The 17,356-nt window shown below is 42.6% G+C and overlaps 1 protein-coding gene across 12 annotated transcripts in view; it reads right to left on the bottom strand.

Moving 5' to 3' along the window:
* The window catches only part of SUSD1 (sushi domain containing 1), a 140,420-nt gene that overhangs the window by 108,298 nt on the left and 14,766 nt on the right, over positions 1-17,356 (bottom strand). For 11 of the 12 annotated variants that reach the window (XR_012424465.1, XR_012424466.1, XR_012424468.1 and 8 more), the window contains exons 2-5: positions 12,912-13,025; positions 7,682-7,837; positions 1,934-2,086; positions 777-956 (exon numbers count right to left, since the gene is read on the bottom strand). Coding sequence is in view for 8 of the 12 variants with exons in the window: in XM_005581060.5 (XP_005581117.3) it covers positions 777-956; positions 1,934-2,086; positions 7,682-7,837; positions 12,912-13,025 (603 nt within the window). In the remaining 4 variants the exon portion in view is untranslated. The remainder of the gene's footprint in view (positions 1-776; positions 957-1,933; positions 2,087-7,681; positions 7,838-12,911; positions 13,026-17,356) is intronic. The other variant, XM_005581064.5, reaches the window with a different exon arrangement.

Below are 17,356 nucleotides of genomic sequence, written 5' to 3'. Positions count from 1 at the left end.
TTTACTAAAAATACAAAACTTAGTCGGGTGTAGTGGTGGGTGCCTGTAATCCCAGCTATTCGGGTGGATGAGGCACAAGAATCGCTTGAACCCAGGAGTCAGAGGCTGCAGTGAGCCAAGATTGTGCCACTGCACTCCAGCCTGGGTGACAAAGTGAGATTCTGTCTCAAAAAAAAAATATGTGTATATATATATGTTATTCCCACATGACATGATATATACACACACACACACATATCATGTCACTAGGCAATAGGAATTTTTATATATATGTTCATTATATATAATGTATACATATATAAAATGTATATATATATATATACACAATACATATAATGAACATATATATACGTTCATTCCCACATGACTTCTGGGAATATACACACACACACACACACATATATATATACCTAACATCAAAAAACTAACATCAGGAATGAAGAAATACCCAAACCATTTCCCTAATAGTCAGGAATTAAATAATATTCAAAGGCAACACCACTATTTAAGTTTTTGTTCTAAAAATACAAAGTGATCAATCAAGAGAAAAACATAACTTTTATAAAGAAATTATAAATGGAATCATCATTATTTGCAGATGATATGATACTATTCCTGAAAATATCAAGAAAATCAACTGAAAATCTATGAGAAACAAATAGGAATTTTAAAGATTTACTTAACTCATTTACTCCCTGAAACTGAAATTCAGAGAAAAATATGAAAACAGTCTCAAGGTGGTATGAACTAGGAACCTGAACTTTCTGAAAACTCACCTTGGCAATGTAATTTTGGGGACTCCCATGTGCCCAGGGCTGTGCAGCTTGAAACTGTGTCTTCTGGAACACTGAAAAATCCTTCTCTGCAAGCATAACGAACCTGGCTGCCCAGCCTAGACGTATAATTTCCTATGATATAGCCATTTGGAACCTTAGGAGGGGTACCACAGTCTATTTCTGAAAATATATTAACGTCAAATTCATTATTTTGTGAATGTAAATTTTCAAAATTCATAATCTGTCTCCACCTCCACCCTATTCCTCACACACACACCCCCGAGCCATATTTTAAGTACACTGGTTCATTCCCACATGACTTCCGGGAACATATCCAACAATTGTCTTTATTCAGTCTTTTAGCCTTCCATAGGTAAAGCATCTATACATGCACAAAGCTGAAGGAACTTAGCAATGAACCCCCACTAATTTACACTAAAGAGAAGCCTTGTCCAGTGAAATAAAAAATCTGAATTACAAAATACCTTAAGATATAATGTACCTTGATGATTTTCAGGGTCACTTTTGAGATGCAAGGACCTTACCAAATCATTGGTGTTTACTATATAACATAGTAGTTAATAGCAGAATATCTATTAACTGCTAATAAAAATCCTTTAAGTTTACTAATTTCAGCACTTTTTTTTTTTTTTTTTTTTGAAACAGACGTCTCACTTTGTTGCCCAGGCTGGAGTGCAACAGCATGATCTTGGCTCGAATGCAATGGCATGATCTCAGCTCACTGTGACCTCTGTCTCCTGGGTTCAATAAATTCTCGTGCCTCAGCCTCCCGAGTAGCTGGGATTACAGGCACTCACCACCACACCTGGCTAATTTTTTTATTTTTAGTAGAGATGGGGTTTCACCATGTTGGCCAGGCTGGTCTCGAACTCCTGACCTCAAGTGATCCACCCACCTCGGTCTCCCAAAGTGCTGAGATTACAGGCGTGAGCCACTGCTCCTGGTCTAATTTTAGCTTTTTTAACATGGCCCCCTCTAACTTTATTGTTGTTATTTGCTTTATTTCATAGGCTGTACAAAATGTGCAAAGGATCAGATCACCTCCACCCACCTCCCCAACACAGGCTTGGAGCAAAAGAAAGTCACCATCAACAGAATTTCGCCTTGAGGTGCTGCATTTTTTGGCAGAAACCCACCTGTGCATGACGTGGTATCAGTGGTCGGGTGGAAAGGCTCAGGTCCATTCCTTGGCAAGTATCCATCCATACAGTAGCATTCAAAGCTCCCATGAGTGTTCACGCATCGCCCTCCATGCCTGCACAGGCCAGAAACTTCACACTCATCTACGTCTTGGGACCCAATCCAAATAGAGAAAAGGGGAGAAAAACAGAAAAAAGAAAAAAAAAAAGGAGAGGATATTGTGACAGCCATTTTTTCACATTTTCAAGCTACTCTTATAAAAAGATGCATTTGTTTGCAATTGTATCATAAATTTTATTTTATGCCTTATGGGTTCTTCTCATATACTGTTCAGATCGTAGGCACTGAAAACATAGCAAGTGTTGAATAAATGTCTGTCAGTGTGTTCTGGGATTTTACAAAAACCAATAACCATCCCCAGCTCCCTGACACCTAACAAAATGAACTCAAAAACATAAATATATCCAATCACTAGAAAATATCCAATCATTTAAAAATATCCAATCGTTATAAATATATGCACTCACTAAAAAATATCCTGGCCGTGCATGGTGGCTCATGCCCGTAATTCCAGCACTTTGGGAGGCTGAGGGGTGCAGATCATTTGAAGTCAGGTGTTCAAGACCAGCCTGGCCAACATAGAGAAACCCCATCTCTAGTAAAAATACAAAAATTAGCCGGCCATGGTGGCACACGCCTGTAGTCCCAGCTATGCAGGAGGCTGAGGCAGGAGAATCACTTGAACCTTGGAGATGGAGGTTGCAGTGAGCCGAGATCATGCCACTGCACTCAGCCCGGGTGACAGAGCAAGACCTTGTCTCAAATTAAAAAAAAAAAAATCCAATCACTGAAAAAATCCAGTCACTATAAATATATCCAGTCACTAAAATATATCCAGTCACTATAAATATATCCAATCACTATAAATATACCCAATCACTATAACAAAAGAATGGTCCCAACCTCATACTAAAACATCTAAAGTAAGGCTTCAGATAGCAAACAATTTACAGGCCTGGCACGGTGGCTCATGTCTGTAATCCTAGCACTTTGGGAGGACTGCTTGAGTCCCAGAGTTTGAGACCAACCTGAGCAATGAAGTGAGAAACTGGCTCTTAAAAAAAAAAAAAAAAAAACTTAAAATATAAACAAATTTTTAAATGTTTTAAATAAGGAAAACAATCTCCAGGAGAGTGAAAATGCCAGTCCATGAGTATAGGACGCTGTGGCAGGTAGTAGAGTGGTAATTTAATTAGGAAAGGTCTTACTAATTTTATGAAAACCAGACAGGCTTAAAACAGGCTTCTGGAAGGACAGGACATGCCCCTTTGCAGATTTTTTGCACCTGACTGAAGACTACCAGAGACAGCAGGTACAGGGTAAAAACTGCCCAATAAGCCAGAGGCTGGAGAAGAAATCTCTCTGCCAGTTAGTAGTTTTTTCCCTCGGAACTGACTTTGAAACTTTAAGAATTCCATCAGCTGGGCATGACTGCGCATGCCTGTGGTCCCAGCTGCTCAAGAGGCTGAGGCAAGAGGATTGCTTTGAGTCCAGGAGTTCAAGGCCAGCCTGGGCAACAGAGCAAGACCTTCATCTCTAAAAATAATTATATTTTCATCAGAGCCACATAAATCAATTCCACTTGGAGAAAACAAAAAAGCACCTTAACTGAAATTCCTAGGACATTTGCATAAAAACATCAGGGATTGATCAGTAGACAGGAAGCAGCATGATTGAAGAAAGTCTGTTTTTTTAAAAAAAAAAATTTCAAAAAACTAGTAATACCATAATATCTTTTTTTTTTTTTTTTTTTTTGGAGACAGAGTCTCACTCTGTTGCTCAGGCTGGAGTGCAATGGTGTGATCCTGGCTTATTGCAACCTCTGCCTCCTGAGTTCAACCGATTCTCCTGCCTCAGCTTTCTGAGTAGCAGGGACTACAGGTGTATACCACCACACTGGCTAATGTTTGTGTGTCTTTTTGTAGAGACAGGGTTTCACCATGTTGGCCAGGCTGGTCTCGAACTCCTGACCTCAAGTGGTCCAACCACTCAGCTCCCAAAGTGCTGGGATTACAGGCACGAGCCAATGCACCTCGCTATAATTTCTTTTTCTTAAATGACATTTTAGCCCCCAAAAGAGAAAAGAAAATTATCTCAGAATCCTTTTAGACTTTTATATTCTTTATTCTTTTTCCTTTTTGGTCTTGGATCAATGAACGCCTCTCCACTCACGCCAATCATTGTTTGGGAATCAGTAATTCTATTCAATTGCTGACGGAGCCCATCCAAGTCAAACCACCCTCACACAAGAAGTGCCACAGAGCTTCTTCTCCTGGGTTGTGGCTCATGGTGGATTCCATGATTCCCAAGAGTCATTTGGGGGCAGTTTTAAGGGCCAGAACATCTGCCAGTTCTCTACGACTGGCTGGAATCCTCTCACACTAGAACCCCGGCAATTCATTCCGCCTCTAACGTTGGTGACATCCAAAGGCCCACCTGCAATCAGCTCCTGAGCTTGACGTCGACTCTGCAAAGCACAATAAACAACTGGATGCAGGATTCTTTGGAATCCAGGAACTAGGATTCATATCCTGTGGTTCCAGGCAAACAGAGACTAACTGCTGATACCCCAAAACTTGCTAAGCTCCGCCCCAGCTAAAGCCCACTGATGTTTCTCTGGCAACTGTGATTCTAAAAGAAACAATATTATCAAGAAAAGCAATTCATCAGCTTTTACAAAGTGATTACTGGAGAACTCACAAGGAAAGGTCATGGGAATGGCTGCCAGTGGACACGGTCTTCACAGTGGGGGCATGGAAATGCTCCAAAGTGAGACAGTGGTGATGCTAGCACAACTTTGTGAATATACTAAAAACCACTGAGTTATATTTATCAAAAGGGTGAATTTGATGGTGTGTAAACTATAGCTCAATTTTTCAAAAAAGAGAGGGTCATTAAATCATTGCAAGAATAGAATAAATAAAAGTAGAGCCTAGATCTGGATTTTGTTCCAGGCAGATTGGGTCTAGTTTGGCTGACACTTATTTGGCCCTTGCATAAAATATTTTCTTCTCTTTCCTCTTCCCCTCTTCTTCTTCCCTCCTCCTGTTCCCACCAATCCTCTCCTCATTCTTCTTCCTAACTTTAAAAAAAAAAAAAAATTAAGACACAGTCTCGCTCTGTCACCCAGGCTGGAGTGCAATGGCACAACCTTGGCTCGCTGCAGCCTCAAAGTCCTGGGCTCAAGCATCCTCCCACCTCAGCCTTCCAAGTAGCTAGGACAACAGGCACACGCCACCACATCCAGCTGATTTTCTTATTTTTTGTAAAGATGAAGTCTCATTATGTTGCCCAAGTTGGTCTTGAACTCCTGGTCTGAAGTGATCCTCCAGCCCTGGCCTCCCAAATTCCTGGGGTTACAGGCATGAGTCACCACACCCAGCCTTCTTCATAACTTTCAAAAGCTGAATTCATCTCTTGGAACTATAAATATACTGAAAAATATACAGCTGTAAGTTTTTCCTGGCAAACTCCCACAGTCTAGAAAACACAATTTCAGGGTTCATATTCTCCAGAAAGTTCCCCTGATTCCTTCCTCACAGCCAAGATAAGTGACCCCTAGATTCCAGTAAACACTGTTTGCTTACCTATGACTAACACTTTATACTGAAATTAGCTGTCTGCTCATCACCCTCCCACTAGCACAGCCTTGGCATATAAGAAGTACATGAGAGGCCAGGCGTGGTGGCTCACGCCTATAATCCCAGCACTTTGGGAGGCCGAGGCAGGTGGATCAGCTGAGGTCAGGACTTCGAGACAAGCCTGGCCAACATGGTAAAACCCTGTCTCTACTAAAATACAAAAATTAGCTGGGCATGGTGGCGGGTGCCTGTAATCCCAGCTACTCAGGAGGCTGAGATGGGAGAATCACAGATGAATCGCTTGAACCCAGGAGGCAGAGGTTGCAGTGAGCCAAGATCGCGCCACTGCACTCTAGCCTGGGTCACAGTGGCTCACACCTGTAATCCCAGCACTTTGGGAGGCCAAGGCAGGCAGATCACAAGGTCAGTAGATCAAGACCATCCTGGCCAACATGGTGAAACCCCATCTCTACTAAAAGTACAAAAATTAGCCAGGTGTGGCGGTGTGCACCTGTAGTCCCAGCTACTCAGGAGGCTGAAGCAGGAGAATCGCTTGAGCCTAGGAGGCAGAGGCTGCAGTGAGCCAAGATCACGCCACTGCACTTCAGCCTGGGCAACAGAGTGAGACTCCGTCTCAAAAAAGAAAAGAAAAGAAAAAGTACATGAGAAATGTGTATTGAATAAACAAAACACTAGCTCATCATCTTATATGCTTTTTTTTTAGTGTCTTTTCTTCTTAATATACAAAATTTAATACTGTAACATTGTACTTCTGCAACCATGCAGCCAGTAATTTGCTGCCTAGAACAACAGGATATTATAAAATGTTTTCTCTGAAGGAATGTGTTCATTCACACCAAGAATAAATCAAATGCATCCTTTGAGAGATTCTGCTTTGGTACAGGTCAAGAGGGAGGATGAATCCGAGCATAAGAACCTATGGTTCCTGGTAGCTAAGAAGATAAAATATGTTCTCCTTTCATTTTCTTTTTCCTGAAAACCTTTAAATATCATGAAGCTTTCAGGCAGAGTCATTAAGTCTACGCAAAAGCATCTTAGAACCAGGAGGCTTTTTCTGCCTTTCCTCTTCATTATTGTTCGAAGATTTTCCTAGAAAGTCAGAGAGCAACATTAAATAGCATGCTGTTTATAGAGTTTAGGTAACAGAGGAGTCGCTAAAAATCCGGAGGGTTTGTCCCCACCCTGTATTCGACCAGCCTATGCTCAGAGATCCAAACTACAATGCTCCTGTGCTCCCAAAACTTGCACTCCTCACTCAGCGTACATATGTGGGAGGCAAGCCCATGTCTCTAACAGGGACAGCTCCGACCTCCTGTGAGCCAACAGCCGGGTGCCAGCCCCCGGATTAGTGTGCTCTGAGCTGAGGAGTGCCACTCACCCTAAGGACCCCCGACTTGTGGTTACAGGAACCTGCAAGAGGCACATCATCTCCAGAGAGTCCCTCCTCACTATTCATTATCAAAATGATCAGGCCAGGCGCGGTAGCTCATGCCTGTAATCCCAGCACTTTGGGAGGCCGAGGCGGGTGGATCACCTGAGGTCAGGAGTTTGAGACCAGCCTGACTAACATGGTGAAACCCCATCTCTACCAAAATTACAAAATTAGCCGGGTGTGGTGGTATATGCCTGTAATCCCAGCTACTTGGGTGACTGAGGCAGGAGAATCGCTTGAACCCAGGAGGTGGAGGTTACAGAGTCAAGATTGTGCCACTGCACTCCAGCCTGGGCAACAGAGTAAGACCCTGTCAAAAAAAAAAAAAAAAGTTCAAACAAAATATTACAATGAAAAAAAAAGAATATTGCAATGAACTCCCGTAGACCCACATCTCCCCAAGATTCAATCGTTGTTTACATTTTGCCATTTAAAGTAGTTTAGACTAAAGGAATACTATTATAGATACATCATCATAATACCCCTAGATACCTCAGCATGCATCTCCCAAAATAAGAATATTATCCTATATACCACAATACCATTATCCCATCTAACAGAACATTAATTCCCTGATATTAACAAATGCACAGCCCAGATACTACCCTGCCATCGCCAATCGCGAACACTGCAGCCCCCTTCTTGAGTACCTGTACAAAAGGTGCCATCGTTGGGAATGAATGTCTTCTTGTTGTTTGTGGCTCGATATCCTTCCAGGCAAATGCAATAGAAGCCCCCGGGGGTGTTGTGGCAAGATGTGTGGTTCCCACAGACAACAGTGGCTCCAAACTGGCACTCATTTTTATCTGTGGACACACAGACAAGGCACCGGAAGAGCTATCAATCCACACCGACTTCAACAGCCCAGGCTGTCCTCCCATGCTATGGACCCAGGAACCAATGTTCTGTGACCACACCTTCGTGATCTATTTCTCCAGCCTCTTCTCCTTTCACAATGCTCCCCAGACTACAGGACCTGGGCCCCTCCTCGTTACATGCCAGGAGTGTATGAAACCCCAAGAAAAATGCAACACCTCAATCTGGCAATCCATCTGATTTGAAGAATGGGAGAAGAGGGCTCTCTTTGAAATTTTGCAAGCTTAAAAAGATATTTTCAGCTTAAAAAGATATTTTGCCCACGGAAACAAACCAGCAGAATTCCCCTTTTCCAGTTCAGCCATTCTCATGGTTTTTCATGAAAACCAGTGTAGGCTGATTTTACAGCCAGTGATTAACTAGAAAATTTCTTCCTTCTGAGCTACCAAGAAACACAATGGAATTAGTGCTGCAGCCTCATCCGGAGCACGGCTAATGCAGGAGCAGGAACAGCTCATGCTAATGGTCAGTGACCTGTGTGAATAATGTTAGTCCCTCAGTGCAGGGACCTGGAACATGGATGCTCCATGAGTCCCCAGAAGCCTGCCCGGAGTGTTTTTCATTCAATAATATGACATCAAAAGACGCAAAATGAAAGTAAATCTCCTTCTCATCTCTGCCCCCTAGCTCAGGAGTCAGCAAACTTTTTCTCACAGTATCTGTTGTAACAGCTCACCTGTGCTCACGGGCACGAAAGCAGCTGTAGACAACAGGTAAACTACCAAGCAATGCTATGTTCCAGTAAAACTCCACCTATAGAAACAGGCAGCAGGTCGAACTTGGCCGATGGGCCATAGTTTACTGACTCTGCCTAACCCTCTAATTTAAGAGGAAACTCCTATGACCAAATTGTTATGCATCCTTTTAGAGCTGATCTACCCAGTTAGCTTTTTTGGGGAGAAAAATCATCAACTTATGAATTTGTAGCTTTTTTGTTTGTTCCTTCGTGTTTTATTTCACCAGTGGGCCCCTCAGATCTATGGCCTCTCACAATTGCACTCAATTCCTGCTCACTCAAAAGTACTCTCCGGAAGATCTGGGTGTTTTATTATTATTATTATTATTATTATTATTATTATTATTTTACAGTCATGTGTCACTTAATGATGGGCACACATACCGAGGAATGTGTCATTAGGCAAGTTCATCATTGTGGGAACATCACAGGGTGTATTCACACAAACCTAGACGGCACAGCCAACTATACACTCAGGTTACATGCTAGAGTGTAGTGCTCCTAGGTTAGAACCTGTATAGCATGTGACTGTACTGAATACTGTAGGCAACTGTAACACAGTGGGAAGTATTTGTGTATCTAAATATATGTAAACATAGAAACGGTACAGTAAAAATACAGTATAAAATACAAAAAATAGCCGGGCGCGGTGGCTCAAGCCTGTAATCCCAGCACTTTGGGAGGCTGAGACGGGCGGATCACAAGGTCAGGAGATCGAGACCATCCTGGCTAACACGGTGAAACCCCGTCTCTACTAAAAAATACAAAAAGCTAGCCGGGCGAGGTGGCGGGCGCCTGTAGTCCCAGCTACTCGGGAGGCTGAGGCAGGAGAATGGCGTGAACCCGGGAGGCGGAGCTTGCAGTGAGCTGAGATCCGGCCACTGTACTCCAGCCCGGGTGACAGAGCGAAACTCCGTCTCAAAAAAAAATAAAATAAATAAATAAAATAAAATAAAATACAAAAAATGATACACCTCTAGAGAGCACTTACCATGAAATGGAATGTGCAGGACTGGAAGCTGCTCTAGGTAAACCAGTGAGTGAGTGGTGAGTGAATATGAAGGCCTAGAACATTATGATACATGACTGTAGACTTTTATTTTTATATAGAGACAGGGTCTCCCTCTGTCACCCAGGCTAAAGTGCACTGGCACAATCATAGCTCACTGCAGCCTTGAACTCCTGGGCTCAAGCAATCCTCCTGCCTCAGCCTCCTGGGGCTAGGAGCGGCTAGCACTACAGGCAAAAGCCATCATCCCCAGTAAATTTCTAGTTTCTAATTGTAGAGATCAGCTCTCACCATGTGAGAGCCCAGGCTGGTCTCAAACTGCTGGCCTTAAGGGATCCTCCCACCTTGGCCTCCCAACGTGCTCCCAAAGGGATTGCAGGTGTGAGCCACCACACCCAGCCTTACTGTAAACTTTCTAAACACTGGACACGTAGGCTACACTAAATTTATAAAAGTATCTTTCTTGGCCAGGCGCATTGGTTCACACCTGTAATCCCAGCACTTTGGGAGGCTGAGGCAGGTGGATCACCTGAGGTCAGGAGTTCAAGACCAGCCTGGCCAACATGGTGAAACCCCATCTCTACTAAAAATACAAAAATTACCCGGGCATGGTGGTGGGCACCTGTAATCCCAACTACTCAGGAGGCTGAGGCAAGAGAATTGCTTGAACCTGGGAGGTGGAGGTTGCAGTGAGCCGAGATCATGCTATTGCACTCCAGCCTGGGCAACAAGAGTGAAATTTCATCTCAAAAAAAAAAGTATCTTTATTGGCCGGGCGCAGTGGCTCACATCTGTAATCCCAGCACTTTGGGAGGCTGAGGCGGGCAGATCACCTGAGGTCAGGAGTTCAAGACCATCCTGGCCAACATGGTGAAACCCCGTCTCTACTAAAAATACAAAAATTAGCCAGGTGTGGTTGTGCACACCCATAATCCCAGCTACTCGGAGGCTGAGGCAGGAGAATTGCTTGAACCCAGGAGGCAGAGGTTGCAGCGAGCTGAGATCGTGCCACCGCACTTCAGCCTGGGTGACAGACGGAGATGCCGTCTCAAAAAAAAAAAAAAAAGTCAAAGGGCAAGCAAGAATGTAGCTAGCATCCATGGGAGGAGGAATTCCTTTGGGAAGGGAACAGAAAAATTTGTCCATTCTTCTCAACTTCATTTCTATCTCACTGCTAGAAAGTGCAGGTGAGGAATGGGAGAGTGAGAAGCATTAGGAGAAATTCTCCCAAGAGCCTCAGGCTGCAGGGTAGACAAACTTCTTATGGGTAGAAACCTAAAAAACAAGAGTCAAAGAAGGCTTCACTCCAGCCTGCAGAATGGGCAATGGTGGGTGACTGGAAAAGCTTGTGTCTGCAAAGTGAAAGGTGACTTTTTGAAGACAAGACTAAGTTGGGGTTTTTGGTTTTTTGCTTTTAGTTTCTTTTTTTCTATTTTTAAGAGATGGGATCTTGCTCTGTCACCCAGACTGGAGTGCAGTGGTGGCCAGGCGCGATGGCTCATACCTATGATCCCAGCACTTTAGGAAGCTGAGGCAGGAGGATCACCTGAGCCCAGGAGCTCAAGACCAGCCCGGGCAATGTAGTGAGACCCTGTATCTACTAAAAATGAAGAAGAGGAAGACGAAAAGGAAGAAGAGAAGGAAGAAGAGGCAGAAGGAGAAGGAGAGAGAGAGAAGGAGAAAAGAAAGAAGAGGAGGAGGAGGAAGAAGGAGGAGGAGGAGAAGGAAGGAAGGAAGGAAGGAAGGAAGGAAGGAAGGAAGGAAGGAAGGAAGGAAGGAAGGAAGGAAGGAACGAAGGAAGGAAGGAAGGAAGGAGAAGAAAAACACTAGCTGGGTGTGGCGGCAAGGTTGCAGTGAGCCATGATCATGCCACTGCACTCCAGCCTGGGAAACAGAAAGCCCTTGTCTCTAAAAATAAAACAAAGATAAAAAATAACTTACTGGCCAGGTGTAGTGGCTGATGCCTGTAATCCCAGCACTTTGTGAGGCCAAGGCGGGTGGATCATGAGGTCAGGAGTTTGAGACCAGCCTGACCAACATGGTGAAACACTGTCTCTACTAAAAGCACAAAAATTAGCTGGGCGTGGTGGCACACGCCTTTAATCCCAGTTACTCAGGAGGCTGAAGCAGGAGAATTACTTGAACCTGGGAGGCGGACGTTGCAGTGAGTCAAGATCACACCACTGTACTCCAGCCTGGGTGACAGAGTAAGACTTTGTCTCAAAAAAAAAAAACCTCACTGAAGCTTCGAACTCCTAGGCTCAAGCCATCCTCCTGCCTCAGCTTCCTGAATACCTGGGAGTACAGGTGTGTGCCACCATATGTGGCTAATTTGAAAAAGCTTTTTTTAGAGATGGGGGGTTCACTATGCTGCCCAGGCTGGTTTCAAACTCCTGGCCTCAAGTGATCCTCCCACCTCAACCTCCAGAACAGCTGAGATTACAAGATCGAGCCTCAGTGCCTTGCTGTTATTTTTCTTTCGAGAGAAAAAAAAAGCACACAAAGATATTACAACAAGGCTGTATATAACATCTGTCCACAACTGTAAGGTAAAACCATCAATATTTTTAATGCATATAACAAGGTTGCTGGGAGGAAATTGGAAGATTATTGCAACATTTACTATTGTAAAATTGTTGCAAAAGTCTCCCTCTCTCTGAATTGAGCTTGAACCTGGATATTGTCTGACTGTCATGGCATGGGGGATATGAGGCAAAAAATAATTTCAGATGCTTCTAACATAAAGGGCTTTGAATTGCTTTGAGTCATCTAAGTCCCTAAAAGTATCACAACTACCAAAAATGTGGAGGATGAATTCTGACAGACATAAGACCCGAAGCAACAGTATTTCACCAATTAACCAAAAAGTCCAATGGCAAATTGTTTTGGTTTTCCTCATAGTACTAATATAAATAGTGTTATATCAAAATAACCAGAGAAATTAAGGAATACAATATTCACTTGAATTGCGAAGTTAAACTTAAGACTTGAAACAGATGTCAAATTTGTGTTAGATCCCAGAGTTTCCAGAGATTCAAGTTCAATGACCTCTAACATGAGGAATACTATCTTGGAAACACTAGAGAAAGAATGTATCCAAACACCAAAACAAAGACTTATTATAATTGACAAAACTTCTCATAATAAAAACATGTGAACAAAATAACAATGTTTTTCCCCAAGGACATCAACTCTTTAATACAAGAGAATCTTGTTTCTTGATTCAGCTTTTCAACTTAACCCAGGGTTCAGAACTTACCAACACACTGAGTCCTCCCGTTCCCCACAAATCCATAGTTGCAAATACAGATCTTCTTCCCTTCTCTTTGCTGGCATGTGGCATGTTCGTGGCAAGTGGCACAGACATCTAAACCTGAATCATAAATTGTATGTTTCAGAAAAAGAAAAATGCAAGATGAGACACATGTAGTTAGTGGACATTTACAATGGAGAACCAAAATTTGAAGACCAAAATAACACAAGATACACTAGTCTCATCCTTAAAAACCTTCAGTGACTGTTTATTTCCCACAGAATAAAGTGCAAATCCCTTCCTCTGTGTGGCCAATGAATGTCTTTTTTTGTTGTTGTTTTTTTTTTGAGACGTGGTCTCACTCTGTCGCCCAAGCTGGGGCGCAGTGGTACAATCACAGCTTGCTGCAGCCTCAACCTCCTGGGAGCAAGTGAACCTCCCAGCTCAGCCTCCCAAGTAGCTGGGACTATAGGTACACATCACCACACCTGGCTAATTTTTTTTTTTTTCTGTAGACACAGGGTTTTGCCATGTTGCCCAGGCTGGTCTCAAAATCCTGGGCTCTAGCAATCCACCCACCTTGGCCTTCTAAAGTGCTGGGATTACAGGCGTGAACCATCACGCTAGGCCACAATCAATGCTCTTAGTGGTCTCAGTCCAGACATACTCCTCCAGCCTCATTGTTTCCAAGCCCCACCACACATGGTATTTGCCAGATGTCAGAGGCTGACTACTCTTTCCCTAACAGAATATCTATGATCCTACTTGCATGCCACAATCACGATACTCTCTATACCTAAAATGCCTATGACTTCTTCTCTGCCTAGCTAGCACCTATTCATATTTTAAGACCCAGCTTAAATGTCACATTACCTCTGAGGTCTTCCCTACTTCTCCATTTTTTTCTTTTTTTGAGGTAGAGTCTGACTCTGTTGCCCAGGTTGAAGTGCAGTGGCATGATCTCGGCCCACTGCAGCCTTGACCTCCTGGGCTCATGCAATTCTCCCCACCTCAACCTCCCAAGTAGCTGGGACTACAGGCACACACCACCACACCCATCTAATTTTTGTATTTTTTGTAGAAATGGGGGTCTCCCTATGTTGTCAAGGCTGGTCTCAAACCCCTGAGCTCAAGGGATCCACCACCTTCAGCCTCCCAAGGAGCTGGGATTACAGGTGTGAGCCAACGTGCCCAGCCCATTCCTCCATTCTTAAGGAAAATTAAATGCATCTTCCTCTGTGCTCCCCTAACACTGGCACATTCCCCTATCAATCATGTTAATGTGTCATTATATTTGGTTCTAGCTTTGTCTTCCAAGCTCGGTATTATGAATGAGCCGCTCAAGGATAGGGATGATGTCATTTGCCCATATGTTATGATGGCACAGTGCAGACACTCAATATATTTTTATTGACTGCCTGGATAGAGAAATCTGAAATCCTACTTGCTGCAACTCAAAAAGCAAATGGAGTGAAGAGGAACACAGCTGCCTATTACTCTACTCACTTTTTTTTTTTTCAAAGAAAAAAATGAATGTGTTTAAGATGACAGTAACTTAACAGCCAAGTCCCAGTAGGATGACCAGATCCCAATTATTGAAATAAACAGCAGAATTGTTTGAGGCTAAAACTTCTAAAACATCCAAATCTACCAGATGGTGATATATGGCCCAAGATCAAACAAGAATTTCTACCCAAGGCTATGTGGTATATTGTGTTTCCCTCTCAGTGCCTCTGTAATTTCAGGAGTGACCTAGTCAACAGAATCTTTCTAGCATTGAATTTCATTTTAGTTTTGGCTCTGTTATTACCCACGTAAGACAGCCTAGCCCTTAGGCTGCTCTAGGCATGAAACCAACTGAGGCTAGGGATTTCTAAACACTCTAACCATTCTGCTTTTGCGTGTTTTTTAAAAGAATAAAAGATAACACAAAAATAAGACAAATCACCGATCATCACTAAGTAATGCCAAATCAGCCATGTAATATTTACAAAATTTATTGTATCTCAGACCATAAGGACAAATGCAACAAATTCCAAAAAAGTAAAAATGTTAAAGCCTGAATTATCTGACCACATAATAACGTAATAAAACTATCAAACAAAACACAAGACTGGCAACCCCAAAAGAAACATACTCGCAAACCACAGAACATTCTCCTAAATAATTCTTGGGACAAAGGGAATATCAAAATTGAAATGTTTAACACTAGGTATAAAAACATATTTACTCCAGAAAATGTAAGTTTTATGTGTTTTTATACCTTAAGATATACTTTTATACTTCAATGTGGCCTTTAAAATTTTTACTTTTTTCAAATTTGTTGCATTTTTCTTTATGGTCTGAGATAGAATAAATGTTGTAAATATTCCATGGTTAATTTTGTATTACTTAGTAAAGATTAGTGGTTTTTCTCATTTTTGTGTTATCTCTTATTTTAAAAAAGAACACACAAAATAGTAGCATGGTTAGCGTTTTTGGAAATCTCCCAGTTTCAGTGCCTAAAAAAGAGATGCCTAAGATGCCTAAAAAAGAGAGAGAAAAGCAGGCAGCCAAGAAAAAAAAAAAAAAAAAACTAGAATTTTAATACAAGAAGCCTGAAAAAAGGAAAAAAAGAAAATGGGGATTTAGGGATTAGTAAATAAAATTTTAAAGATGTTAAAGAATTAGAAAATATTATCAAATGCAATGGGGGGGGGATTACATAAAAGACTAGGAAGGTATAAACCCTGGGAGAGAAGATGATAGCAGACAAAAGATGCTAACAGTATTTCAGAAAATGAGAATGAGGCTGGGCGGAGTGGCTTACGCCTGCAATCTCAGCACTTTGGGAGACCAAGGCGGGTGAATCACTTGATGTCAGGAGTTCAAGAGCAGCCTGGCCAATGTGGTGAAACCCCATCTCTACTAAAAATACAAAAATTAGCCGGGTGCAGTGGCGGGCACCTGTAGTCCCAGCTACTGGGGAAGCTAAGGCAAGAGAATCACTTGAACCTGGAAGGTTGAGGTTGCAGTGAGCTGAGATCATGCCACTGCACTACAGCCTGGGCAAGAGAGTGAGACTCCATCTCAAAAAAAATAAAAATAAAGAAGATAAGAAAGAGATGGATGGGCTAGGTACAGTGGCTCATGCCTGTAATTTCAGCACTTTGGAAGGCCTTGATCCTAGAAGTGCAAGACTAATCCTGGGCAACATGATGAGACCTCATCTCTGTTAAAAAAGAAAAAGAGATGGACGCATGGTAATTGCCTTAGCAAAGAGGAAGAACTAAAAGCCAATCCTAGAAAGGCCCAAGAAGCAGAGTCTCTGCAAATTTCAGAAGACAGACATAAGGAATAGGAATGAAAGTTCAAGGAACTGGTTGAAAATACCTGCAAGGAATAGTTAAATGCCCAGATTCCTTCACTGATGCTGCACAGAACAGAACTTTACAATTGGGAGAAAACGAACCAGAAGGCTCCAGATTAGAAGGACAACACACCAAACTGAAGTGAGGATGAGTCCCCATACCTAAATGTCCATCATATGGGTTAAATATATTTAACCATCTTAACACATTAACATTTTAGCACAAAACATTTTTAAACCGTGTGATCAGTACATTGTCAATTTATAATGACATTCAGGGCCAGGCATGGTGGCTCATGCCTATAATCCCAGCACTTTGGGAGGCCAAGGCAGGTGGATCACTCAAGGTCAGGAGTTTGAGACCAGCCTGGCCAACATGGCGTAACCCTGTCTCTACCAAAAATACAAAAACATTAGCCAGGTGTGGTGGCACACATCTGTAGTCCCAGCTACTTGGGAGGCTAAAGCAGGGGAATCACTTGAACCCCGGAGGCAGAGGTTGCAGTGAGCCATGACAGCACCTCTGCACTCCAGCCTGGGTGACAAAGTGAGACTTCATCTCAAAAAAAAAAAAAAAAAAAATTCATAATGACATGCAACCAAAATCTTGGAAATACTTTCTAAATAATGGATCCTGGGTCAAGTTCAAAAACCCATTTGTGATCAACCCTACGATGATGAACATATGAACATTCTCCCCAATTTAATTTGTACATAGAATGCAATCTTGGCCAGGCATGGTGGTTCATGCCTGTAATTCCAGCACTTTAGGAGGTCAAGGTGGGCGGATCACTGAGGTCAGGAATTTGAGACCAGCCTGGTCAACATGGTGAAACAAAAAATACAAAAATTAGCTGGGCTCAGTGGCGTGCACCTGTAATCCCAGCTACTCAGGATGCTGAAACAGGAGAATCGCTTGAACCCAGGAGGCGGAGGTTGCAGTGAGCCGAGATTGCGCCACTGCACTCCAGCCTGCATGACACAGCAAGACTCCGTTTAAAAAAAAAAAAAAAGAATGCAATCTTATTAAACACCTTAAATCTTGGGTACGGTGTTTCGGTTTGGGATGATGAAAAGGTTCTGAAGATGGACGATAGTGATG

The sequence above is a fragment of the Macaca fascicularis genome, chromosome 15 (assembly GCF_037993035.2).
Source record: "Macaca fascicularis isolate 582-1 chromosome 15, T2T-MFA8v1.1".
Taxonomy (NCBI): domain Eukaryota; kingdom Metazoa; phylum Chordata; class Mammalia; order Primates; family Cercopithecidae; genus Macaca; species Macaca fascicularis.
This window is presented reverse-complemented; position numbering and strand designations above follow the sequence as displayed.